This window comes from Lepisosteus oculatus, chromosome 1 (assembly GCF_040954835.1).
Source record: "Lepisosteus oculatus isolate fLepOcu1 chromosome 1, fLepOcu1.hap2, whole genome shotgun sequence".
Classification (NCBI taxonomy): Eukaryota; Metazoa; Chordata; class Actinopteri; order Semionotiformes; family Lepisosteidae; genus Lepisosteus; species Lepisosteus oculatus.
Genome location: NC_090696.1, coordinates 16,582,245 through 16,609,025, shown reverse-complemented (window position 1 = coordinate 16,609,025; position 26,781 = coordinate 16,582,245). Strand labels below are relative to the sequence as shown.

The 26,781-nt window shown below is 45.4% G+C and overlaps 1 protein-coding gene across 4 annotated transcripts in view; it reads right to left on the bottom strand.

Moving 5' to 3' along the window:
• Nucleotides 1-26,781, bottom strand: part of col2a1b (collagen, type II, alpha 1b) — a 57,029-nt gene that overhangs the window by 7,079 nt on the left and 23,169 nt on the right. For all 4 annotated transcript variants that reach the window (XM_006629238.3, XM_006629240.3, XM_006629239.3 and 1 more), the window contains 30 exons: nucleotides 25,678-25,722; nucleotides 24,933-24,986; nucleotides 21,318-21,416; nucleotides 20,867-20,911; nucleotides 19,363-19,461; nucleotides 18,757-18,810; nucleotides 18,054-18,161; nucleotides 17,071-17,124; nucleotides 16,278-16,376; nucleotides 15,224-15,277; nucleotides 14,184-14,282; nucleotides 13,391-13,444; nucleotides 12,502-12,555; nucleotides 11,566-11,619; nucleotides 10,717-10,770; nucleotides 10,103-10,147; nucleotides 9,874-9,972; nucleotides 9,149-9,256; nucleotides 8,447-8,500; nucleotides 7,776-7,829; nucleotides 6,939-6,992; nucleotides 6,308-6,361; nucleotides 5,442-5,549; nucleotides 4,853-4,906; nucleotides 4,188-4,241; nucleotides 3,615-3,776; nucleotides 3,083-3,190; nucleotides 1,916-2,023; nucleotides 1,274-1,327; nucleotides 309-416 (listed from right to left, as the gene is read on the bottom strand). In XM_006629238.3, the coding sequence (XP_006629301.1) occupies nucleotides 309-416; nucleotides 1,274-1,327; nucleotides 1,916-2,023; nucleotides 3,083-3,190; nucleotides 3,615-3,776; nucleotides 4,188-4,241; nucleotides 4,853-4,906; nucleotides 5,442-5,549; nucleotides 6,308-6,361; nucleotides 6,939-6,992; nucleotides 7,776-7,829; nucleotides 8,447-8,500; nucleotides 9,149-9,256; nucleotides 9,874-9,972; nucleotides 10,103-10,147; nucleotides 10,717-10,770; nucleotides 11,566-11,619; nucleotides 12,502-12,555; nucleotides 13,391-13,444; nucleotides 14,184-14,282; nucleotides 15,224-15,277; nucleotides 16,278-16,376; nucleotides 17,071-17,124; nucleotides 18,054-18,161; nucleotides 18,757-18,810; nucleotides 19,363-19,461; nucleotides 20,867-20,911; nucleotides 21,318-21,416; nucleotides 24,933-24,986; nucleotides 25,678-25,722 (2,250 nt within the window). The remainder of the gene's footprint in view (nucleotides 1-308; nucleotides 417-1,273; nucleotides 1,328-1,915; nucleotides 2,024-3,082; nucleotides 3,191-3,614; nucleotides 3,777-4,187; nucleotides 4,242-4,852; nucleotides 4,907-5,441; nucleotides 5,550-6,307; nucleotides 6,362-6,938; nucleotides 6,993-7,775; nucleotides 7,830-8,446; nucleotides 8,501-9,148; nucleotides 9,257-9,873; nucleotides 9,973-10,102; nucleotides 10,148-10,716; nucleotides 10,771-11,565; nucleotides 11,620-12,501; nucleotides 12,556-13,390; nucleotides 13,445-14,183; nucleotides 14,283-15,223; nucleotides 15,278-16,277; nucleotides 16,377-17,070; nucleotides 17,125-18,053; nucleotides 18,162-18,756; nucleotides 18,811-19,362; nucleotides 19,462-20,866; nucleotides 20,912-21,317; nucleotides 21,417-24,932; nucleotides 24,987-25,677; nucleotides 25,723-26,781) is intronic.

Here is a 26,781-nt window from a genome sequence, read left to right as displayed (position 1 = left end):
CTACTGTAGATCTTTTTAAATCTTTTTCCAGTTATTTCGCTGGCATTTTATACAGAAATACTACCATGCATCACAATTACTCACTGCGGTTTGTAACAATTATGTTTCAGTTGCTTAAACTGTACAGACGACTTAATATAGAAATATTATACAGTAACAGCAACATTAGAAGAAGATTGCAACATAGTGCAAAAATTAACATTTCACGTCACTCCATGTCCTCTGTCATGTAAAGTCCACCAGTGTCAGTGTCCTGTGATAAAGCAGGAGCTGCCTCAGGCCCTGAGGGCAGTGTAAATGGCACTTACAGCCTCTCCTCTGTCTCCCTGCTTGCCAGTTGGCCCAACCGGTCCAGGAGCACCAGGGGCACCAGGAGCGCCAGGAGCTCCAGCTGGGCCTGTGCTACCACGATCACCCTGTAGGGGAAGACATTACACAAGCAGTTAGCCAAGCACCTGCCTTGCACGTACTGCATGTGAATGCATTAGGGACTGGTTTACATGCTGTGGTTTTAAAAGGTTTTAATACAGCACATAAACTAGTATCCGCTATAGAAAAATAATCCTTTATTTGATATGTTTTCCTTGCTGCCCCAGAGGATGGATTTCAGGGAATTATAACGTAATACACGTCTTGTTCTGTTTAGGTACCTATGTTATACCTACAGTTAAAAACTGAATCGATTAAGACATGTGTGACTTGGATAATTAGTCTCTGAGTGTCAGTGATTTACTGTGACACCTGGAAGCCTGGTTAATTGTATAGCTTGGGCTAACACATCCCTGATCCAATTTAAAATGTCACAACTGAATTAAAATGAAAAATGTCCTATTAACTGTTGAAACTACACCAAATTCCAGTTTCAAGGAAGCGTAATATCATGGATGTTCACAGCTAAATATTCAAGGAAAATATATGTTTTATGTGCTTAATATGATTTACATATTTGATTATTTAAAAGCTGTGGGCACAGGCATTGTTGCATGCCCTTTTTATTCCAAGAATTCAAATATCACTGTGACTGAAGAACCTGAATAAAATCTCAGATTTCTTAGCCCATGGGTTAAGGCTAATAAATATAATGGCTTATCTGTGCTACATGAGAGCAGATCACACAATCACCCATCACTAATGACAATCTGAACCTTTGAGCCTGGCTCATGGATCTTTACTTCACTTACTGCAGAATCATTGTACAGCTGGTATCCCATCAGGGCTGTGGGAATGCTCTCAGGAGCAGCACCCTGTACCCTGCAAGGCTGCAGAGCCTTACCTTAACACCAGTGGCACCATCTCTGCCAGGAGGCCCATCAGATCCGGGATTGCCCTGTGCAGGGACAGAAACAGGTATATATCATTAATGTCCTTTTATGTATAATAAGAATTGAATCAATGTTAAGCTACAGCCACTGTTTTACCTATAGAGCCTGTGTACATGCATATACTGTACAAAACAACTCATTTTGCAAATGGTAGCCTAGGAAATCACTTTGGATAAAAGTACTTATGTGCATAAACTTCATCATCATCATCAGGGCGTAGCTACAGTCAGTTTCAATACTGTCATAGTTTATAGCTGCAGTCACTACAGTGCAGCTACAGTTCTATTCTACATGTACATACAGTAGTCAGAACATATTGCTCAAGTCGAGTCCAGCAGGTGCACAGATCTACAGTCAGTTTGAACAAAAACAGAGCACATGCTGTAAACACAAGTCTTTGGCTACTTACAGATACGATGAAAGTTTATTGTCAGGATTTGTACTGTATCTACAGGCACTGCTTATAGGTAGAGCCTCAGTAAATGGAAGCGCATACAGCTGGAAACAGGCGGTTTTGTTCTTGTCGGTGTATTGATCTACAGCGGAGGGTGTCCAATGCCACTGGAGAGCCAGCAGGATGAGAAGATACTGACCTCTCTGCCAGGTTCTCCAGAGGGTCCAGTCAGGCCAGGGGGTCCCACAGGGCCAGGGGGGCCACGGTCACCAGAACCTCCTGGAGCGCCTTGCTTGCCAGGCTCGCCCTGAAAAAGGCAAAGGTCACAGGGGTTACCAACAGGAGGCAGTGTGCACCGACTTAGCCCAATGCAGACAGCTGGGCTCACCAACTTTTGGCTTTAATCTGCTAGGCTTGGAGACCAACCAGCCAGTCAGATGGATGAGGAAGTCAAGACCTCATTAAATCTACAGGCTGCTGCAGGCAGTAGATTTGAGAATGGTGGAGAGTTGTTCTAGCACAAAGAACATGGAGAAAATACTGATCTTGGGGTCCTATTTATACCCTAGCCCAGAGTTCCACTGTTGTGGTCCTGGCAGGTGTGTCTACAGCGTTTCAGCCCAGGGCAGCTTATAACGATCAGAATAAGCCGATTATTACTTTATCTCGACTACATGAACAGCTTCCGCCAGCATTTCAGGTGCTGTAGACACACCGTCTGTCCACGTCCAGAATTGGGGACACCTGCCCTACAGCCAGAGATTGGTGGAAATTGGAGATTGTCCCCCCCAACTTTTGTTATGAACTCCATTTAAAGATGGGTGGGAGTCGAGTGCTCTTTTCATAACAAAGTACAAGAGTCAGCTTCAAAGTACATTTACACATCAACCAAGGCCAAAGTAGGGGCCACAATGTGCAACCAGCACTGAAAGCTGTTTGCTTTGACTTGTCTGCACTGTGTGCAATTAGAATCTCCCTATTTTAAGAAATGTCATCACATTACTGAGCAAAGTTATCTCTTAAAAGGAGTCAGTTACTTGTGCAATGGATTACACGAATAACAGCAAGGGGAAACAGGTACCATAATGTATGTGAACATGATCCATTTCTGTGCATTACTACAGCTAGTCATGCACAGCTTTTGTCTATTTAAAAAAACAATAACGTATACAGGAGACTGAAATCTGTTGTATACATCCAGTTTATAACATCAGGCAGTTCTCTAATTGATTCTGTTTTGATGTTTACAATTTTTACTACCATCTGGGCAATACCATGCTACTGTATTGTCTCCATTTTCTGCTCTCCCATGTGTTGGAAGTCTGTGCTTGTAATGGGGCACACAGAAGGTCTGTGTGATACTCACAGAGGGTCCAGGAAGCCCAGGGAAGCCTCTCTCACCACGCTGGCCAGGCAGACCAACAATACCACGCTGCCCAGCCAGACCTTGAGGACCAGAAGGACCATCAGGACCCTGAGAGAGAGAGAGACAGTCAATCACAAGGCACAATGACCTCCCTGCTCCAGCAAAACATACCGCTCACACCTTGAGAACTGGCAAAAATGAAAAAACAATTCTGTATAAGAGAAACATATAAAACTGTGCTTTCGGAAAAAGGTATGATTGAATAGCACTGTTATACCTTTCTTCTCTCTTAAATTAAATAAGGAAAGCTCATCTGTATTATTTTTTTAGTATTCATGGTGCATTGTGACATTGTTTTCATTGATGAGTGTTTTTGAATGAGTCTATTATTCTTTCTATTCTATTTTTCCACTGTTGCCTATGTGTCTACAGCACATGACACAGCGGCAGAGGGAAGTCAATAGGTGGATGCCATTTCACTGTCTTGTTTTGGGGCTCGAGGACACCCCAAAGAGTCATAGGGGGCACTCACAGGGGGACCATCCTCTCCAGCCTCGCCCTTCTCTCCGGGAGGACCGGCAGGACCCTGCAGACCAGCGTCTCCCTGGCGACCAGGAGGACCGGCGTCGCCACGCACGCCCTTGGGGCCGTCTTTCCCAGAGGCGCCGGGGGGACCAGCGGGGCCTGGGTTACCCTGCATGGGATTGAGGACAAGAGGGGGGGCGGTCAGCAATGGGGACACCAGCAGCAGCCCTGGAGACAAGGGCCGACAGATGAACACAGAATCACAGAGACACATGGCATTTCATCACACTTCATTCACACTCCTCAAATAAGGTAGATAATACTGTATGTATGAAGGCAGGTTTTTCAGGAGAGATGCAGACGTGTTCCCTCTCTGCACAGAGAGCCGTGCTGTGGGCACCGCGTTTGACCAGAAAAGGTCACGGGATTAACAACTCTTCTCTCGTGAGCATGGCTGCAACTAGCCTGTGAGGACGGGTCTCGATGCTAAATCACAGGAGCAGAACCTGAACCATACAGACATTCTGGCCATTCAGTCTTAAGGCTGGTCTTGCAGTAGAAGCATCGGTGGGGTACTTACGTTGGGGCCAGGAGGTCCAACTCTGCCTGCGGCACCGGGGAAACCAGTGGCACCCTGGGAAGGAGAGAGAGAGATGGGAGGTCACTGCCATGCCGAGATCATGCTCCTCCTTACAAGATCACATTACCTTCGCTGCCACAGAGCGAATCTCAATCTTGCATGCGTCCTGTCATTATAACCATTCCGTCCCGGATTTCCAATAGCGTAGCCATCTTTTTTTAAAACAAAATACACTTCCTGATATAATATAATGTCTCAGCCACAAAAATTCTGATTCTAAAACGTTAACATGAAGAGCAAGAAGGGAAACGGTCAAATCAATACAATCATTACTTTATAAACAGAGTATGAGATGAATGTCCCTACTCCGCCTTCAGCTCAAACTGTTAATTAAGACTTGTTACTGCATATACTGTAGGTGTTATGAAATAGGTTTACATAGACTGAAAAGACTGATTATAACTTCATAGACCTTACAAACTGAATCTAAGGCAATGAATACAAATAGTCTGCGTTCCCTAATGATCTCAGTTAAAATTGGTTTCATTCCCACATTGCGTGTGCTTTCGTAACGCAGAATCTCCAAAGCGTTAAGAAAGCACATTAGTGCTGTTCCCGGCCTTGCGGCCTTTACAATAGAGGACAGAGGACAGAAGACCACTTACAGGAGGGCCCTGGGCACCGCGAGCTCCTTTTGGTCCAGAAACACCAGTTGGACCCTAGAAGACAAAGAAAGATGCTGGTTAACAAAAAATGTATAATTAAAAAAAGCAAGTATAATCATGCTCTGACATTGACACAACGACTAAATGTCATGGAGCACAACAGTAATGTATGTAGATGACGTCACTACGTTCAATGCTACTCTGTACAGAAGACTTCATGAACTGGAGGCTACATTTGCTCAGGTTTTGGTGACCAGAATACAGATACAGATGCAATATGGACTACATGAAACCTGTTGTTAACCTTTAAGTCACAAGACAATCTGAAGACGTGAAATCATTAAAATGGTATTTCAAAGTAGGTGTCATTCTGTCTCACTAGATTTTCCCTGCTGATTTTGAACACTGCACTCTCCCCAGTGCACCGACTCTCAGGACGAATGCCCAACCCCAAACGAATGTGCTCCAGCAGGACACCGAGGTATCAGTTCAGGAGAATCTCATTTCAGGACGAAAGAGTAGGCAAGAACTGGACAGGCAGCCACGGTTGGCTGTGGCTCGGCTTAAGAATCAGACAGGAGGAGCTCACCTGTGGTCCCGGAGCACCTGAGGGTCCCTGAGGTCCAGGGGCGCCAGCGTCACCCTTCTGCCCAGACTCGCCCTGCTCTCCCTTGGCACCAGGCTGGCCATCTGCGCCCTGCAGAAGGGAGAAATACTCCGTTGGTACTTGCAAATCACAAGTTACAGGTCATCGCTCCCCGCCAGCCGAGTTGGAGAACTGATACCCGTCACAGTCAACAATCATCACAGACAAACTCAGATCTACCGATGATCAAACTACAGATCTCTTACTAGCAAGATCAATTATCATTCATATGTTACCATTATCAAAGACAAACCTCCAGCTACCATCAGCATCATTAACACATGAACAGAGTTAACAGGAGAAATCCTCGTTACTTATGATAATTATATTGTACAATAATCTCTCATTAGTAGTCTCTAATGAAACAGGCAATTTCCTTGTTGTGTAATATTTCCATGACACTTTGGAACAGGACTCTTGCTTCAATTAAAACCGATGTTTTTGCATAACCAAAAGCACTGCTAATGGGTTACCAATTAAAGATGTACAGAGGTGGGAAGGGTGTCAAATGTCAAACATTCAGATTATATAAAAATACTTAGGTTTCCTTTGATTATATTTCACTTTGGAACAACAAACCTCAACGAGCGGAATTCCTGCACAGGTTTGGTTAATTTAAACAGGTTTGATTAAGAACTTAAGCTTAATTAAAGAAAGAGCGGAGCTGGAAATAAAACCAGAGGAAGCCGGTGGTATTCCAGCACCAGGACTGGGGACAGACTAGACAGCTCGGGTTCTGCCTGTCTCCAGGTGACTGATAGGTGTTATGAGGATGACTCAGGTCAAACAAGAAGCACAGTTTTACTCACAGGAGGACCAGCAAATCCAGCAGGTCCAGGAGGACCAGTTTCACCACGGTCACCCTGTTGGAGAGAGGGAAGAAGAGTCAAGACTGATGCTTTATCGTCTGTACTGGGGCCCCAAGAGGCGCTTTAGGCATCAGCAAGGGTGCTGACAATTCTAAGTGACATCAGCGGAGACGGGGGATTTTCCTCTAGTGTGAACTTATTATACAGCCCATTTGTACACTCCATTTACAGTCTTCTCTCTAAGCAACATCAATTAGTTAAGGCTAATGAAATAAACATTAACTATCTGTCCTGAGAATTTTTCAATTTAGGAGTTCTCAGGAGTCATACAACTGATGTGTTTTTTCTCAAGATATTCTCTATGTCACCAGTAAGCTGTTAATTTATGGGGAAAAGCAGTAAAGAATTGATTGAGAATGCTCATCTGTGCACATGAAGATCACCTCCGAATGCTTTCTGACTACAGATTAAGACACATGGAATGATTAACTAGAGGGTACAGGTACACAAGTCATGGTAGCATGGCGGAGCCAGTGTGATGGACTAACGTGACAGGTGGAGCTGCAAGCCTATGTGGCAGGATTGCACTGGCAGAGGAGTGGGAGTGAGACATGCTGGGGGGAACACTTACAGGAGCTCCACGGGCACCAGCAGCACCAGATGGACCAGAAGGACCAGATTCACCCTGAAGAAGAGGAGGAAGAGAATTAGGGCAAAGGACACTGGGATTGCCACCTGTCAAAGCGTCACGATCAAAAGAGCAAATCGCCCCAACAAGCTCAAAAAATACAAAACAGAATTTTAAAACAACTATATTTCATTCTGCGTCTACTGTGCAATGTCGTAGTTTTGCTCACTGGCTTGCCTGAGCAGGTACACCTGTGAGAAGCGACTGCATTAACAGCAAAGAAAGCAATCAGGGCTCCCATCTCCTCTTTTCAAATTGAGCTGATCATCTTTGTCCAAGCCCAGAATCACAAGCTCAAGATCTGGGCTCACAAATGCTGCACCTCAAGCCTAACCCTGATGCCCTCTATAACTTGACACTCGTTCTCAACAACGTGTACAGTTGTGGACTTCATGTATCTTTGGCAATCAAGATACCCAGATATTGCTCTATCGGGACGTTCTGGACAAAACCTCAAGATACACATCCTATTTGGGAAATAGTTTCTTCTTTAACACTTCTTCTTGCTCAGAATTAAATGGAAACTCTACAAGATGAGGGCAATAATACCAGGCCTTAAAAATGATGGATAATATTGGACTGGCTCTGTGTCAGCCAGGAGGTCCAGTGATCGCTCTTTGTTCACTGACCCACATATATTTCCATTTAGTTCATGAGCACCTCTGCTCAGAAGGGACAGAGCTCTTTCCGCAACAAGTCGGCCCAAATCTCCTGCTTCCAAGTGAATCAGCTCCATCCTACTATCCCTGCCTTGCCCAAACACCAGAGGCCCAGCCCTACCTTCTCGCCATTAGGACCAGCAGGACCAGGAGGACCAATGGGACCAGTCAAACCCTGGAAGAGAAGATGCAGACTTGGGTCAGTTATGGTCGGAGTACGCAATCTTGTTGCCTCTCTACATCTGGTGTCATCTAACCAACATGAAAAGCTTTTAGCCCAGAAACAGTTTTGCAGACTAGTCCTATATTTCGCAAGGTAATAAATATTTCAGCAGCTATTATGTTATATTTTTAACGACAAGGTTTTTGTTACCACTTCAATAATTTAATTGAGGCAAGTTGAACAGCACACTGGAAATTAGCAACATAAAGTGGTCTTACTGTTCATGTTATACTATTAAGATTACACAACTTCACTTTTGCATCTAACTACATGTTGTATGGAATACCTATATGACTTTTTTCTCAGAAATCTGTAAAATACTGATGTCTCTTGCAGTTAGAGATCTCTGCTAGAGATTTTTGACCTGGTGCTCTCAGGGCTTGCGAACTTTTTATTCACTTCATTTACGATTCACTCAAACACACAGCTCTCTGCTAACGTTCCCCTCCATCAAAGATGTTCACTGTTTGCAAAGATGTGTTAATTTTCCGCAGAGGCCCTCCTACAGCCTGTCAACACAAAGCTGATAAAAACATAACAGAGGCGTCTCGGAAAAAGTCACTACTCACTCTAGAGCCATCCTTGCCTGGAGCTCCCTCAGGCCCTTTCTCACCAACATCGCCCTACAGGGGAAAGAGAGAGAGGAGACATCATGACTAAGCACACACCTGCACTTGGGGTAGAACCAACAGTGTGGGCTTTTGTTGGAGAACTGTGAAGGCTGTCTTCTGTTTGACACCTGCCTCCCATGTAGGGGCAGGCAGCAATCAGCTGGAAGAAATAAGGCCAAACAGGTTTAATACAAGGTTTAAATAAATGTGTGGTTCATCTGATTACAGACAAGACAGAAATTCAGCATAGTCGTGCTAAAATGTATTTCCCCATTCTTGTTTGCTCATTGTGGTCTGAATTTTCTATTTCTGGTCAAAATGACCTATGGGGAACATCACTTGAGGTGGGCTGGCTCCTAACTAATATGTGTCGCTCAGAGAGATGGAGAGTGTGCCTCGCGGCAAAGAGATCTTCCTGCTGTACCCCTGGCACAACTTCCACAGCAAAGGGGACACCTTGCTAATGTCACTTTAGTTAAGCATCACCAACAAGACAAAGATGAGATGGCAAGGCAAACAAGATGAAAGCTAAATGATTAGGTGAGGGACCGACAAGGTGTTGAATCCAGAACTTCGCAATTGTCTCTTCCACGGGGGGTCTGTCCCGTCTGGTGAGCTGAAGTGCTGGCAGTGCCCAGATACGGCCAGGCGGGTACTCACTCTGTCTCCCTTGGGTCCAGGAATGCCAGCAGTACCTCTCTCTCCAGGCATTCCCTGCAGGCCGGGGGGTCCCTGGGCGCCAAGAGCACCAGCTGGGCCGGTGGCACCCTGCGTGAATGAACAGAGAGGGCATCAGGGGCTGGGGCAGCAGGACTTGAGGAGAAGCTGGTAGGTCACAGCAAAGGGGGCATCACACAGTCAAGCAGCATCCTGTCTAACAACCTAGATTTGAGCTTCAACCTGAGCTAGATGTGTCTGCACTATTGGTAGCACCAGTAATTTGCAGCTCAGGTGACAGGATCTCATCCAGTTGTTTCTTGAACATAGCCAGGGTATCGGCCTTTACAATGTACAGTAGCTGGGTTGCTCGTTCCAGACTCCAACAAAACTTGGGAGTAAAGAAGTGCCTTCTGTTCTTAATTTTAAATGCACTTCTGTGTAGACTTGTATAATATCTTAGTCCATATCTTGACCACATTGCAGTACAAGTGCAGAGCCCGGCCCAAATAAACACGCTCACCCCCCTCCAACACAAGAGGGCTGCCCCGTTCTCAGTAACACTCTAGTTGCCAGCACAATGGACACCATCTTTCTCCATGAGCATCTGCTGAGATCCCTGGTATTGCTCTGGTATTGCCCTGCCAGACTTCCATATGGAGGGGACCCATGATCAGAAGCACCCTGTCTTTCTGTGCCCTCTCAGACTGAGACACCCCAGTACCCACCTTGGGTCCATCAGTTCCTGGGGTTCCGGGCAGACCTCGTGGGCCCTGCAGACCCTGGGCTCCAGGTCCACCCCTCTCTCCTGGGAAACCGCGCTCGCCCTGGAGAGGGAAGAGAGGAAGAGAACTCATCATGGTGCTTCGACTGCATCAGGCTTCACGGACATCCAGCGGCATGGACATGCGCAATGCTCTGCCGGTCAGGGGATCGGGGTAGGAGGATCACACTCACTCTGGGTCCAGCAGCTCCTGCAGCTCCTGCCTCTCCGGGAACACCCTGTGCAGAGAAAGAGATGCTCACATGGCGTTTTCCCAGATACCGAAACCGCTCCTGCACTGAACTGCTTGAGTGTGTGCTTCTCAATGACGTGTGCAAGCCACACAGAAAGCTGACCGTGTCACAATCCAAGTTCTTGCGTGGCTATGGTTTCTCCCAGGAACAACCGAGCAGGAGAATCCTTTAGATTTTAAGCTGTGGTTTTGTTGAATGATTTCTCTGTTGGAGCCTTGCATGAGGAATTAAAGAATGAGTGAATGTAAGCAATGTCATTAAAGCCTGCCTGTTCCAGCAAGGCAGCTGATTCTAGCAGAACTGGAAAGATATTAATTGCAAGTGAGTACAAATGAGGAACAACTACAGTATTAACAGGAGGCTGTAAAAATCATAAATGAATGCACATTTATTCTCTCTACCTCTATGCACTATTTAATAATGCAATAAGATTAAAAATCAATACTTAGCAGCACTAAGAACCTGTAGGGACATGATTTTGTGGATGCCTTTGCTGTGTGGTTGTACAGGGATGGGGGAGGGGTATGGCTTTGACAAAGGGGGACACCACTCACCTGGTCACCGGGCTTTCCACCCTCACCTGGAGGACCAGGAGGCCCAGGAAGACCCTGCACACAGACGGGGAGAGAGGAGTTAGTGATCAGATCGTGCGCAGGGGACAGCTGGAGCTCACAGCACCCTAAGAACACACAGCTAGACACAGCAACAAGCCTGCGATTAGGAAAGCACCATATTCCTCATCGACAGGCTCAGCGCGAATGCACGAACTACCGAATCAAACCAGCCTCTAGCTTCCAAGTGGAAAGTGCCTCGTCGCCACACTGCGCATAGCTACCCTTTGACGTGACTTTTCTGTTTCATCTAGACACTGATGTGTGTGAACTGCACAGCCAAACTGACAAATCCCTAATAAGAGCTGGACTACTAATCAGCAGAGATAGAACAGGTGTGGGAAGATACTTCTGAGGTCAATGGTATAACCAGTGAGATGGGATGAATACAATATGTTGCTCCTAGTAGCAGGGGCCAGTGCTGTCTAACTTCACTGAGATCCTTGACAGACCATGCAGAGGAAGCTTCCTGGCCATATATGTCCATCCCAAGGTGGTGATGCACAGACACCCTATTCTTAGCTTTGATTAGTAGACACTTCCAGCAGACTATAAAATAAAGAAGGGCTTTGTACATTCAACCATTTTAAGTGTGAAATGGAACATGTTTCTATCTATAACCAACACAGACCGCTGCACCTTTGCACAGTGGACTGAAAGTGAAGCCGGCCATGTGCAGCTCTCTGCCACACTGGCGAGGGAGAGCAGTCCCGAGCTGACCTTATGAGATCTGGGTCATGGATGACTCAGGGTTCAGTCCCCAGTAATGCAGACTGACAGTGAAACGCTTACCTGGAAACCAGAAGGACCGGGCTGACCTTGCTCTCCTCTCTCTCCAGCAAGACCCTAAGGGAGCAAGACAGACAAGCACACTCATGAAACACTATCAAACATAGCTCTTCTGGCAGCATCATCTTCAGAATGTATCGACAAAGGGTTCATAAGAAATGGTAAAATTGTTATTTATGTATTTTATTTTATTTTTACATTACATTACATTTTTGCTTTGTACAAAGTATTGGAACTCAGATGCCATCTCATCTGAGTCCATGATGTCTCATTTTAGGATAATGTTACAAGGCAGTCTTCTCATGTCCCAGACAAGTTTCAGAACAAATAACTCTGGCTCCCTCTGGTGGCCAGCAATGAGCACTGCAGTTTGACACCATAGCTCGAGTTCCGTTACATGAAACAAAATACCTACAGGCTCTAAGTCACAAAACTTGCTTTACTGGATTTACATATTGAATCTATAGCACCTTTAACAAACCTCTGTACTCACACGCTCAGATCGCAGCTGTAGGTGATAAGACTCTACTGTCCAGTCTGACAAATGCAATTCTGCTGTATCACTGTACCTGCAGACTCTGACTTGTTCTATTCTAATCTGCACTTGCACTAACCTACATGGTCTTTTACATCGTCTGAACCTTCCCATGTTGTATACTTAAGTCCACGAATGAACATGGCAGCTCATCTGGCTCATCCCAGTTCCTATAAGGCTAAGCAGTGGATCATGGGTGGTGCTGAAAGTTTTATACAGCTGGGCTAAAGGAAGAAACCAACCTTCCTCTTGGGAATCCATAGCCACCACCCAACACCTCCCTCCTCTATACACAAGCTGCTATATATTTGCTCACTGTGGCCCTTGGACGTCACTTGGGATCAAGGAGGCAGCCAGAGGAATGAACAGTAACAGAAGCTGCAAGGGGTGCATTGATAACTTACAGCAGGCCCTGGGGGTCCCTGTGCACCAGTCTCCCCATCTTTCCCAGGCAGACCCTGCCAGGAGAAGAGGAAAGGTTAGTCAGGGTCAGTCACAGGGTTCCGTCCGGACACGTGCTGCCCACTGGCACCTTATTGACCAGTGCCTTTCCGGGCGAGCACCCACAGTTACCAGCATGCACAAGACAAATGCAAGTTCAAGTGTTCCCTGCGTGTTTCTATGGCGTTTTTATGTAAGAAATAATATCGATATGAGCAGGATCAAGCCTATGTTCCCTTCCAGATGTAGCCAATGAGATCAACTTTATCATGAGGGTTTAAATGCAGCCTGAATAAAATTTTCTTCAAAGAAACATCTGTGTTGCCTGCAATTATGAAGTACAAAGAATCTGTATATTTTAAATGACATTTTTGGGGGGCATTTAAGGTTTTAGAATCAAAGGGAAATACCTGCTAACTGCTTTTAATTAGCTGTAACTCCCCCCTACTTCAAATGCAAATTCCAAGTGGTTATAGTTTCTTTACACCACTATCGTTTGGTCTATCTTTACACCACTATCTTTACACCACTATCTGACCAAAACTATCGTTTTGGTCAGTGGCTAGTAACGCCTAGCTCCTTTAACCAATTACAAATTATTTATGTATTTCTTCTAAATAGATCAGTTTATGGCTGGTAAAATAATAATCCTGCTGTCTGCTATTGTTCATCAGGGATTATTTCACGTTGCAAAGTGCGCCCCCTGGTGACGTGTATCAATCCTACCTTCCATTACAGTGCAACAAATGTGCTTCGCCTGTAGGCAACGTGGATCTACACTCTATATGTTTATAACCGAAGCACAGCACTTTGATTTACATTTTTTACAAAGAATAGCTACAGTATACTTACTCTGAGACCTGGAGCGCCAACCAATCCCTTCTCTCCAGGTTTTCCAGACTCACCCTAGAAAGACACAGAGACAGGTCACTCTCAGAGGTGTCTGCATCACACACAGACATGGCATCACAAAGCATCCAGAACTTGGGGCCTCTGCTTAATTGTTTTATATATTTTTTAGTTTCACTTAAAACCTTTGCTCACTGAGTCTTTACTGTGCGAGCTGCAGGAACACTTAGCTGAAGGTGCTATTGATTGTTTTGTGAGGATCTGAGCATCAGCAGGTTTGAATCTGCAGTGAGAATAAGGCTGCCAGCGAGATCTTTTTCAGCTGAGATACACAAGGAAAATCAGTAGGTGCACAAAAAGCACCTGGCGTGACTTCCCTTAGGTCTGTACACAAGTAAGGATGTAAGAAAATACAAACTTTTATGGAACAAGTAATAGGTTTATTCCATGCTGTAAAAAAGGGAGAAAGAAAACACAACGTTTCGGCCGTTTCGGCCGTGAAGCCTTCTCCAGATGTGAGCTTTTATGATCTTTTATGCTTTTATGATTTAAAAACTTTTATGATCAGAACAGCCTTTTCAGGGCTCACTACTTTTAAGCATCAAGATGACTTCTGAAAGGTCCCAGCTATCAGGACATGGTGTGACAATGTACTCCATGCCCAGTCTTTCTCAAAGAGTTTATCAGTACAGCACCAGTACAAACTGGACTGTAGATAGGTTGTGTGCGGTGGACGACACTGGCCTGTCCCTAACTGCTGCTGACTGTCAGGGCCAGAGCAGGGTGGCACACTCACGGTAGCTCCTTTCGGTCCAGGGAATCCCATCACGCCGGGCTGGCCGCGGGCTCCCTGAGGCCCAGGGGGTCCCGGCCTACCGTCCTCACCAGGGGCTCCCTGCGGGGGGACAGAAGAGAGCATGACTGCGGGCACCGGGGCAGATCCAGAAAGCCCAGGATGTGCCACAGTGTGTCACAGGAATCACGTCTCTTGGGTTTGACGAGATATAAAAGTAAAAGACACTGAGAACCGAGTTCTCTTTCAGTTTCATCCCATGTTTAGCCAGCTGCATTTGACAATGAAGACCCGGTAGGTACCCGTTTGCCCAGCAGGGCACTTCCTGGAGCAACCTGAGTTCAGTGACGTGGTCAAGGGTAAACAGCTGCACCCTGCCAAAAATCGGAAACCAAAACATTTTGGACTGGAGTCCAGAGCCATGACTCGGATTGCTGTCAGACTTTAACTGCTGTTTGCTTTTCTTATATTGCCTGAAGAGGATAAAAACCATCTCTGTTAGAAAATGGTTAAAAATAAAAACTTCCACACTCCATAGGAGGGTGATATACAGTAAACACCAGACAACAGACGGGCTGTGGGCAGAATGTCAAGTGTTTCTTTAATAACCAGGTGCTGGGGCCGGATTTTCCCAAGACACCCAAGAGCTGTGTTTGGATATGAATTCAAATATTTATAGTAGATGACAAGTAATAATTATGTTTTCTTGATGAGTTAAGCTTCATTAAGCCTAACTTATGGGGACAGAAGAGAAATGTTTTAGGACGGCAGAAGCCCCATCTTTCTCTTTATCTCTTTATTTTCCTGCACACAAAGGGATTTTATAAGAATTGTCACAATGAGTTTTGAAAGTTTATTCTGAGACAGGCCCTCACACATCACGATTGATGTATTCCATGCAGTTAAAAGGTTTTCATGCATAACACAGAAAAACATAGCTTGTTTCTGAGCCAACACCAGGGGTCAAGTACAACAGGTGTGTGACAGGAGGAATGGATGTTCCCTCATCAAGATTAAGAGGTCACTCCATCAGAGCTACTTACAGAGGGGCCAACTTTTCCTTGAGGACCAGCATCACCAGGGCGACCAGTAAGACCCTACAGGCAGAGAAAAGAGATCAGGAGGTTAGCCACTTCCAAGGAATGGACAGAGTGCTCTGGTGCAACACGTAATGCCTTCACACCCAGATCCGCCTTAATGTAGGCGCCCAGCTTTAAATTCCATGTTGACATCCTAAAATCAGGACATTAAGTCACTGATGCAGAAAAGTGCAATGTGCAACAGTGTGGCTATACCATGATTTAACATTATCCAGGAAAGCAGTTATATTTTACATTCTCCAATATGTTGTCGCACACTCACTTGTTCTATATTAAATGCTAAAATTGACTTTGTTCAGTCATACATAAAACCTTATTAATGTCCTGCTGGTTGTACTCTAATATGTATTTTCACCTTGTGAATGTCAAAAGCGAACAACAAATTGCTAGTTGTTACCACTGTTCAGTCTGCAGAGCACAATAATTTTTTTAAGGCAGTACAAAGTGCTCTGCCTTTTCTAATGGGTAACCTCATCACTTACTGTCAGTGATGGTCCCAAAGGCAGTGAAAGTCTGCTCCATTTCATTTTCAACAATTCAAATCAGAGCTCTGCTTGTCTGAAATAATACTCTAATTTGTAATGCCTGATACTAGAAATAAACCATCACAACTTCAGGAGAAAGGCTACACTTATTGCAGGATTATTGGAATATGAATGTGAGCAGTGAGTTAATTTGCTGGCATGCTGCTTACCTTTTTGGGAGTGTGGCTCATCTCACATATAATGGAGCCCCCCAGACAGGGAGGAATTAATACTACTATGCTATCTACACCTGCATGATGCACTCGTCCACGTACACATGGAGGTGTGTGTGCCTGCTCCATTTTGTGCTTGGTTTTGTGCTGTTCACATATCACTTCTGTGTTAAGGCATTTGTTCCACACACAAAAAAACAGCTCACTGGCAGCCGTCAGTAATGGTTCGTGTACAACAGTTGCGTTTGGCTGTTGATGTCACAGCGACTGAGAGACATCGGTAACAAAGAGGGCTCTTACTCTGGCACCAGGCAGGCCAGGCTCTCCAGGGCGACCGGGGTCTCCGTTGGCGCCTTTGGGACCAGAAATTCCAGAGGGCCCACGCTCGCCAGGGGCTCCCTAAGACAGAGCGAGAGAAACAGAGGGCACATGCGTCAGGCAGGTGAGTAGATCAGGGTGCTGGCGTCCTCCTCGTCCTGGGCCCATGGCACAGCACTGAGGCTGCAATACTTCCCTCTCGCACTGCACTGCAGTGAGATAAAAAGCTGTGTTTTTGACACTAGACGAAGAATAGTGCTCTTAGAGAAATATTAGAAATGTGAAGTCTCCTTGCCTGTCAGATAACAGCATAATATATTTGATCAATGAAAACGTCGAATGCATTTTTCTTACAAATCTTGCAGGTTACACGTGCCACCTTGTGGTCTATTGTTAGAACTGCAGGAAAACAAACTTCACATGAAGAGCACTATCGGGGTCCGGCGTCCCTGTCAGAGCAGTTATTCTGAGTAGCAGTCAGAATCACTTTATTTTAAAAGATAGGTTTCTTTGGCTTCAGCAACAAGATTGTTTTCATCTTCTGGTGCGAATCGGGGGTATGTCCTCCTGTGGGGTTTTTCAGAGATTGCTTTCTTCTATGTAACAGTTCGAAACGAGTGGCTGTGAAGTTATCAAAGGCCCCTATCCATAGGAGAGGCTGCTGGGAAAACCAGCACTGATAACTGCTCTCAGTGCTCAGACTCTGGCACACAGGTCTAGGTGATGGTTTCCTAAGGATTCCAAGTTGGTCACTGGTTACTATGGCGGCACCTACCTTGGGGCCTGCAAGACCATCCTGACCTGGGAAACCACGGTTACCGGGGGAGCCCTGGCAACAAGGAGAGAGGAAATGACAAGTTAGAGCTGGCCAGTCAGCCAGGCCAGACTAAATCATTAACACTGCAAATTAAAAGATCTAGCAAGCTTTACTGTCATTTATTTTAAACTTTGCCTAAGATAATACACTAGTAATGATAATGCTCGTGTTATTGTAGAACGTGGATCAGTGCACTATATGACTGCGAGTGTTGTCAAATTAAACAATAATGATTCATGGAATTCTCACTTTAAAAAAGAGCCATGACACACATAAGCAGAGTCTATTCTGAGAAATAAAAGGGTATAACTCACCAATTCTCTTAGTTTACATGCACACAACAGCATACTGATTTTTTTACTTCAAAATTAACTTTCAGAAGTTTGAATACATATTTTCCATGCAACCGCTTGGTCTCTGTGTTGGTCTACTTAACGCTTGGTTTTGTAACTGTGCTGTTTAATCTGCCACAGTACAGCAGCTGGGTTCTTACAGAACATGAAGCTGCACAGAGCCTTGCAGCACTGGAAGATGAATAGCAGGTTAGTCTGCAGCATTAACTCATGGCCTGTTCTGGTTTCTAGTACTGCTGCTCTGCGAGTATGGTAACAGGGAGACATCATGAATAATTTCTACCTTAGTGGATGCACAGTAATTTGTTTGTTAAAAGCACTCCTCTTTGTTTTTAGCTGCTTTTTGTTCAAACCAGTGTCCCCACCAGTGTAACACAACATGCAGCAGACCGGTCTGTTAGAACAGGACAGTGCCCAGGCTATTCTGAACCAATCCTGGTGCTGTTCCACACACCACTGCCAGCAAGCACAGCCCCACAGTTCCCAGCAGCTGCATGTTCGGCCATGGCATGTAAGAAGAGCACGCAAGCTCTGGGCTGCGGAGGTGCTGGTGTTGCTCTGCTGGGCACTGCGTGCTCGGCCACTCACCCTCTCTCCAGGGGGCCCAGGGGGTCCTCCAGCACCGGGCTCTCCGCGGGCTCCTCTCTTGCCTTCCTCTCCAGCAGGACCGGGGGCACCTTGAGGGCCGGCAGGACCCTGTGTGGGGTGTCCACAAAACATGCCCGATTAACCCCTCTCCCGCTTCCTCGTCATCAACAACAACTCTGGCTCCTGTGCTCCCAATGTTGTAGTGACATAAAACTTCAACACATGGCCTTGCTAGTCTCAATTAGGGTTTTTCTTACAAATACTCTGTGACTGCATCTGAAAAATCCTAAAATTAATCTATGTGCAGCAATAATCAAAGTACCTAGATTATAAAACCAAAATGTGCAGGGCAATAATGAGAAAACAGCACCGCCTAGTGGTGCACAGTGTACTTTTAGTCTTCAGAAGGACTGCCTACGGAGAGGAACAATGATTAAGAACCAGAAGAACCGATTGCGGAGAAGAATTGGCTTTAAATTGTGACGCTCTCGAGGATGCACAAGCATGAAGTCTAGTTTGCTGCACACACTCTGGCGGCTTTGTGTGTTCGTTTCAAAGGGAAACAACATCAGGGCCCAGGTTCAATGTGAAACCTGGTTTGCCATTTTTATCAGTCGAGTATTTTATTTTCCAGCTTGCTCTGGCTCGAATGCGACAGTGGAAATGGCGGGGGAGGAAGTGTGTGGAGTGGATGGGCACTTACATGCTCGCCTTTGGGACCTTGTTCGCCTTTGAATCCTGGGATACCGGGGTCACCCTATAGGGAAGGACAGACGCACAGGAGAGAAAGCCATTACTATAGTGCTCCTTGCTCCTCAGTGCTTCAGCACAGCACTTGACCTGAAACCACAGGAACTTTACAACCTGACCCACCTCAGCATCTGGCTCTGATTAAACCCAGTGTTAAGAGTTTATGTTGGGCTGAACACAAATTTACAGCGGGAGCCAAGTTTGGCTTCCTGGGTCTCAGTGGGTCACTGAGCTCCCTCCTCCACCTTCATCTGGAACTTCATTTATAATTATGGTCATATGAATCAAGCAGTGCATTAAGGCAAAAAAGGCCTAAGCAACCACTTTTTGGAACGATTCGATTTCAGTGGTTTGGTTAATGAGGAAAATAATTCCTCATTTTGACTAATTTATTTGTAATCTTCTTTAAGTAAAACCAAGCATGAGCAAATAACAAAGGGACCACACTTCCCTTGTCACAAACAATAATGCATTTCCTTCGAAAGGGTTAAGTAAAAAAGACATCGCTTACAGCCATTATGGGCCACACAGAAAAATGAGGGATAAAGAGGTCACCTACCTGTTGACCTTTAGGTCCAAGAGGTCCTGTGGCTCCCTGGGGTCCTGGGGGTCCGCGAGGTCCAGGAAAGCCAGGAGCACCCGCAATGCCAGGAGCGCCCTGCAGAGGGAGGCAGAGAGAACATCAGCACCCTGCAGATCACACAGACCACATGAGCAGGACCTGTTCAGGTGTGTTACTGGCCTCGAGGTAGAGCACATCAACCTTCCATTACAAGGCACTAACAAAGGGAAGCAGGGACCGTTTAGGGATCTGGACTATGAAAAGTGTTTTCATGGTCCCAGGGATTGAATTTTGCTGTACGTTTTGGAATGATTTAGGGGATGAATCAGCTCTCACAGCAATCATGGAAAGTCTCTCATGATCATGGAAAAAGCCTGAATTAAGGCAAGGTTCATTTCCCTGATATATTGCAACTTGAAGACCTTTTGTGGGTTTCTCCAGGGTTCCTTAACTAGCTATTTCTCTGCAGGCAACAACGTGTCAGGACAAGCTGTCGTTTCAAAGTGACCCAGATGAAAGTAACTGCTTTTCACAACAAAAGGGAAATATTGGATTCCTCTGTGTTAACCCTGCTCCTTGCTTGAGCTGCCTGGGATGGTGCTCACTGCTCCAGGCATGGTGCAGCAATATTAAGATCAACAGAAATCCAGGAATTGGTTGGAGAAAGGGCAGAAAACAGGCTCGACTTTAATAAGTGACAAAGATCCCCTTCCCGTTTTCCAATTTAAATTTTGGTGACACACTTTTACAATTCCCCTACATAGTACTTAGTGCTCAATCCCAGGACCCTAATTTCCTCCCTGATTTATTGTCAGAAAGAGAAAACAATGATAGCATCCTTGTCTGTCGATCCCAGGGTCATGTAGTCTGGAAATGAATCCTTCTTATACTAGCAGTAACTGAATGATTAACATACTGTATAGTACTATTAATCAACACTGCAGTATTATGTACTACTAGAAACTATTGCAGTGAATTCCACAGAAACAAACATGGCAGAGAAAGGAAGTATATAAAGCCATTGCTATCTTTATCGCTTTCAGTCAGTAATATAAAAAGCTGACTGTGTCTGGACTGTAAGGCATGCAGCTACTGGTGTTAATAGCACTACTCCATACTTTCTCAGGAGACTGTAAATTCCAAACCTCCTGCAATAAAACTAGAAACGGGGGAAGAACAGAAAGATTGGAGGTTAGGATTATTGTTCCCAGATTACAGGAAGCAAAACTGTTTTTTTAATTGGGGGGAACACATTTTATGCTTTCCTGAAAGATAATTTAAAACTGAATAGATTCATAGCCCGTAATTTCCCTTTAAAAAAGAAATAATTTATATCTGGCTGATTGAACGCTTTTTTATATTTTATTTTTCTATTAATAGTTAATGTGGTTATTATTGTTTTCGTATATTTTTGTTTTATTCATCCTTGTGCTTTAAATGTGCTGTTTAAATTGAAACCCAAAGTGAATAAGAGGAGAGAGAGAGAATAAAACATACTTACAGCTGACCCTTTGGCTCCAGGGATACCATCAGTACCTGGGTTACCCTACAGAGACAAGTCAGAGCACTTAAGTCAAAAGGGGCAACACAGGTAACAGGTTCATTTGTTCCAGTGATCCTAGGGTGAATTCACTTGATCACTTCTCACCATGCTAATCTGAAACTGCTTCTCTACTTCACTGAATGCAATTCTGAACTCTTTCTAAAATCAGATCCATCACATGCAAACGTCTCCTTCTGGTTTTACTGCCTCTCTCACTGCAGAATGACTCAGCCAGGAGTCACCTGCAGCTGCTGAGTCACTCCTTCTGTATTTCTGCTCCCTCAGCTCACCTCTCCCTGCACTGCGCTTCTGAAGCTTCCTTCACCAGAGCTGCTCCAGCGGCTAGCAAACAGTGGCTCTAGCACAGCCTGACCGTGAGTGGGGTGTGTCCAGCCGTGAGGTTACTTACAGAAGCGCCAGAGGGACCGGGAGATCCTGGGGTTCCTGACTCTCCTCGGGGTCCCTGAGCTCCCTCGGGGCCTCTAGCACCTGTGGGACCTGCTTCGCCCTGGAAGAACAAGACAGGCGGGGGGAGTTAGCCAGCAATGCAGATCAGAGCATCTCCGCGGGCCTACAGTACCTCTCATCCACCCCTACTGCAGCAAAGCCGACGCCCCTCTGATGAGTGCACCTGTGCGTGCAGGGCCTGGCCTGGCTTTGTAGAAAACTGTACGTATTCATCACCTGCAGCAGTAAAACCTGGGCACTCTGCCCCTTAACACTTTAGGCTTAGACATAAGGCTATATTCAAGGCGTCCAGCTGCAACACCCCTGAATTCCAGGAACACTTAAGAAGAAAAGAATTACCCTTAGTTAACTGAAGATGTTTTCTGCAACTGGCCACCTGCCTTTCAGCCAACGGCCGCTCATAGAAGTGGCATGAGCAGTTTGGGGGTGAAAAAACTACCAACAGGAACAGTGCCGGATCTAACTCTAGTCCAAGCTACTGAAAGGTCGCAGTACTGGACCAATCTGAGGAAACACCTTTGCTCAAGAGAGCCATAGCAATGTCCTCCCACAAGATGTGAACCCACAACCTCCCAGCTGAGTGCAGAGTACTTAGCACTGCTCCATACTGCCAAACTCTGATCAAAGTGAGCCAAATAGACATAAAGTCACTATTAATGCACCTCTAGCTCTGGAGATCATGAAAGCCCACTAACAGAGTCAGGATGCTGCAGGATTAAGACATATGTGCTGTTCAGTGCGAGAAGTGGGAGCAGATCCTGCCATCTTGTCAAAATACAGTAACAGATTACATCATCACATGATAATAAACATACTGTCACCCAAAACTGTGGTTTTATTTCCAGCACTGTTACTCAGTGGAATTCTGGTAAACATTTTTTATAACTCCTCATTTGTTTAGGACTCCAATTATCATTCCAGTGCAATCAGCTGTTAGTGCGCAGAGTAACTAACCAGTGAATGGGGCAACTCCTTGAACCAATGCAATCAAATCAACTGGAATTAGAGCAATGCATCTTTACTACAGGAATATTAAATATATTGGGTGAATTTTACAACACAATTTTAAACAGTGCTTTTAATTAAAAGAGCCAAGTATGTGTTTACATATGGCTATGCTTGTGGTAAGAGGCCACTGTAAAAGTGCATAACTCAACGCCAAGCACATAATGGGTTCCAGGCCTTATGACAAGGGATCGCTGCCAGTTTCCAGCACCACTTGTTTTAATGCTGTGAATCTGCAAGCCCCTCCCCCCTGACCCAGTATGTCATCTCCACACCAGCCAATGAGAACCGGCTGCAGACGTCATGCCCTGCGTGTGGGGCAGCCTCATTGAAGCAGGATGAATTAAATTCCTTCCCGGGCTTTCCCTACGCTACTGTTTGCACAGGATTACATCACAGAGATGATGCAACCGCAGCATTTGAGGAGGTCTGTCCTCTGTCATTCTGATCCAAGGCATGTGCACAGTTTGTGTGTGTGTGCCACCACTGCATCACCAGTGGTGGGGAGAGAGGCTTTGTGTGAGGGATTGGCTGTAGAGAGATAACAGACACTGCAACAGCCACCACTGCAGGGAGCACATGGCCAACTACACAAATTCAATTTCACTTTGGAAAGCAAGACACATGGGCAAAATTTAGACACAGGGGAGACCTAAACACTAAAGGCATTGTCCTAGTTTTACCTATACAAACCTGTGAAATTGAGTATACTGAAAAACAAGTCTTCATTATGGGTATTTGAGACCTTTCAGGACTACTTTGCACTTTTACAGCTGAATGTGCTGCTGACAAGCACTCTTTCAGGTGCAAGCAGATGCGATGATGTGCAAAGGAGCTAGACAGAAAGGGTGAGAAGCCTGGATCTATGGAAGTTCTACTAATACTATTCTGCATTTATTTCCATCTTCAGTGGAATATAAAATCAACAAAGGGTTCTCTTGAAGGAGACATTCTCTCTATCCATTAGAATAACTACATGGCCTACAGCTCATCTGGGCAGATGCCTTACAGAGGGCATCATTCTGTGTCATGAGATTCACTTGGCATCCTAATGTTTAATTTTTAATTCTGTTTCTCATCCACAATCCATATCATAGGATTAATGGTGAGAAATGAGACAACCAAGTTACCTCTTCTACAGTATGTCTCTCTGCTCTCTGGACTTTTATGGGTGGACAAATAGGGAATCAGGAGAAGTATGAACAAAGCCTGCAAGAGTTTCATTTCTTTGTTCCCTATAGCCACCACCACAACCACTACCGCCAGCTGATCCCTCCCCCGCTGTGTTTTAAAATCCCATTTTTTCTGCTTGGATCACGGGATTCCAGAGCTAGGCCTCAAACCTGTCTGGTTGCCATGGCAGCTGCTGACACCAGACCTCCAGAGGAGAACGACAACAACACAATCCCCAGAGAAAGGTCAGAGTGACTTCCCAGCACAAAGACAGTGGAATTCAGGGGAACAGTTAGCTAATTCCTTCTATTCCCAGTGCGGGACACTTAAAGGTCTCTATATCTGACCTTGGCTTCCCAGTGACTTATTAAGCCCCACCAATTACAGTACCCTCTGGAGGACTTACATTTCTTGGTTGGTTATATTACAACCTAAGCTAGACAAAGCTGACAGAAATGCACTGGCAGCTTTCTGTGCAGTTCAAACTATGGAGCTACATGCTGGGAAATGGGAGACATTTTCATGAAGTCTGCAATGCCCTTTCCCTATATGCCGCTCACAGCTAACAACAGAGGTCTCGACTGTTTCTTTGGTTTGCTCTTTTACAGTTAATCACAGTTGTCTGAAACACCAAGTGGGGGTGAAGTACATCACCTGACCAGGGTACGCATTTAAAAATGTTAAAAATCAAACACATTGAAGAAAAAGTGTGTGGTGGGGGGGTCAACTTTTGTTTTGCCCCATTGCTCTGAAAAGGAAGAAGCCTCCCCACCTAAGAGATACTTTTCAATCCTATCTCCAAAGAAAACATTCTAATCCATGAATTTCCTGCCTCTTGAAAAGAATACAGAAAATGGTATTGAGAATCTGGAAAAAGTGGAAAAGGCCATTCTGTGTGCATTGAGCAAAGAAACCCAAATCCTGCAGACATGGTATCAGTTAGTTATTGCAGGAGAGGAAATTAAACCCCACCAAGCAAAGGAGGAAAGGGCAGATCTCTCAGAAGTGTCCAGGCAGACAGCAGCTTTCTGTGGCTGAGCTGCCTGTGTCTCGAGTTTCACTTTCTTTCAAAACCGCCAGGAATGAAAGAATGTTGCTCTCCCACCTAAATCCCTCTTCTTCTCCTTCGCCAGATGGAGAATGGATTTTAAAAGTTAGCCTCCAGCATGTCCTGCCCCCACACAAGGAAGGAGAAAAAAGGCCTCTTTTTGCGACCAGGCCTCTTCCCCCTGTGCTTTTTCCAGTGGAGCTGAACGCGGAGAGAAGGGGGCAGAGGGTTTTCCGTGAGGATTTCATTAGCCCGTCCTGGGCCCCTGGCGGCTCGCCTGCCCTGTTCCCTGGCTGTGCCAAAGCCCCGCCTGGGAGAGGAGCCACATACCTTAGCACCTGGAGAGCCTGGAAAGCCTGGAGCACCAGCTGGGCCCACGGGTCCCTGGAGAAAGGGAGAGAGGGAGAGAGGGAGGGGGAGGAGAGGAGAGTCAGTCATCGGGCTTCAGCGTCTCTTTTCCTGCGAAACAGCGGCACAGGGCCAGACTGCTGCTGTTCAGACCCTATTTAAAGAGCAGGACATTCTTTTGCTTAGTTCAGGGGAAGGAAATTCTTAACAGTGCCCGAGTCTATTCAATCTAGAAATGCCAGTATATGCATTGAAACCACTACAAAAGTCAGGAATTTATAGAACTGCTACCCTCACAAGTATGCGTAACAAAAGCTGTTGTGTTCACCAGTGGCAAAATCTACTCTTTCATCAAGGGAGATTTGAATATAATTACTGGCGCTGATATTATCACGTTTATGGCCCAGATTACACAGCATCCAGATGTGCCAGTAAAGTTTTGCATTCCAAGTTAAATTTGTTTGGCAATTATGTGGCTGCTCAGAAGAGTGACTGATTTGGAATGCAGGATTGCAGCCAGTGAATTCGCTGCCAGCTGCTGCAGAAAATGGCACAGACGGTCTATTAGTGTGGCCAGTTGTTGGCGTTTTTATTTTCCATTTGTCAAACTAAGGTACAGACGTGTGGAGTGGCTATAGCAGTTTTGCTTCTAATTAAGCAACAGTCTTCTGCACGTTAACCGATGGTTTAACGGCGCCTTCATTGATGGTTTAATTAGGATACTCACAGGAGGACCAGCAGGACCAGGCAAGCCATCATTACCACGAGCGCCCTGCAACAAGGACAGAGAAGTACATTCACAAACTGTCTTGGTCGACCAGTAATATTTATAAATCCACCTGATCAGTGAAGCTCTTAGGGAAGTGTGTTTGTATTGGCAGCTGTGAAGGAATAGGGCTCTCTGCTTCATCTTGGACACAATCACGTCGGATGATTCAGATGTGATTTGTTTTTGTGCTCCAGTTACATTTCTGATGTAGGTCGAATACAATGAGAGACTGGAGGAGGGAGCCAAGCCTTCTTACAACTGCACACAAGCACAAGAAGGATCAGGTGTAGTGATCCAGGAAGACAAAAAGTGATGAATGAAGTGGTGTTGGCTCCTGATCAGGTTACTGATGAGTAAATGCACAGTGCCACACTTTAGAGAACAAGCAAATGGGGGTACATAGTCAGGCACTGTGAGTCAGTGCAGTTCAGTGATTTCTACTGCAGTTACACAGGATTTAGAGAGTCAGTGGCCTAATGATGCCGGAACGTGTGTTGCAGCGATCAGAGTGTTGTCCAGGGATACGTGTTGGGCCAGGATGACAGCTGTAACGTACTGTCTCAGCCAGAGAACCTCAGGGTGATAAACTGTGACCCAATAAAGGGTCAGTCAGCGTAATCCTGTGTGTAGAACTGGACTGGATAGGGTGGGGGAAAGTTAACAGAGCTGAAGTTCAGTGGTTTCAGCTCAGGCAGCCGGGTACAAGTGCAAAAGTAATTTTGCATTACATAATGGCTGGAACTGTGAGAGACTGTGCGTATGAAATCCAGTCTGCACTGACAGTTCAGATAGTGACTTTGAATGCCACAAAGTTATTAAGGTAACCCAGCACCCTCTAACATAGAGGAGAGACAGGAATATTATAAAACCTGAAGTGGGATAATGGGATTGCCCATTTCTGGTGTTTATTATGGCTTGCCTATTTTATTGCAGTTTAAATAGAATCCATCCTATGGAAACTTAAATTGAGCCCTTCTGATTGATTATTCACTAGTTATGCATTTTATCATTCACTAGGTTAAAAACATGGTATCTTTCTCTATAAAGCGTGCCCTTGTCTTA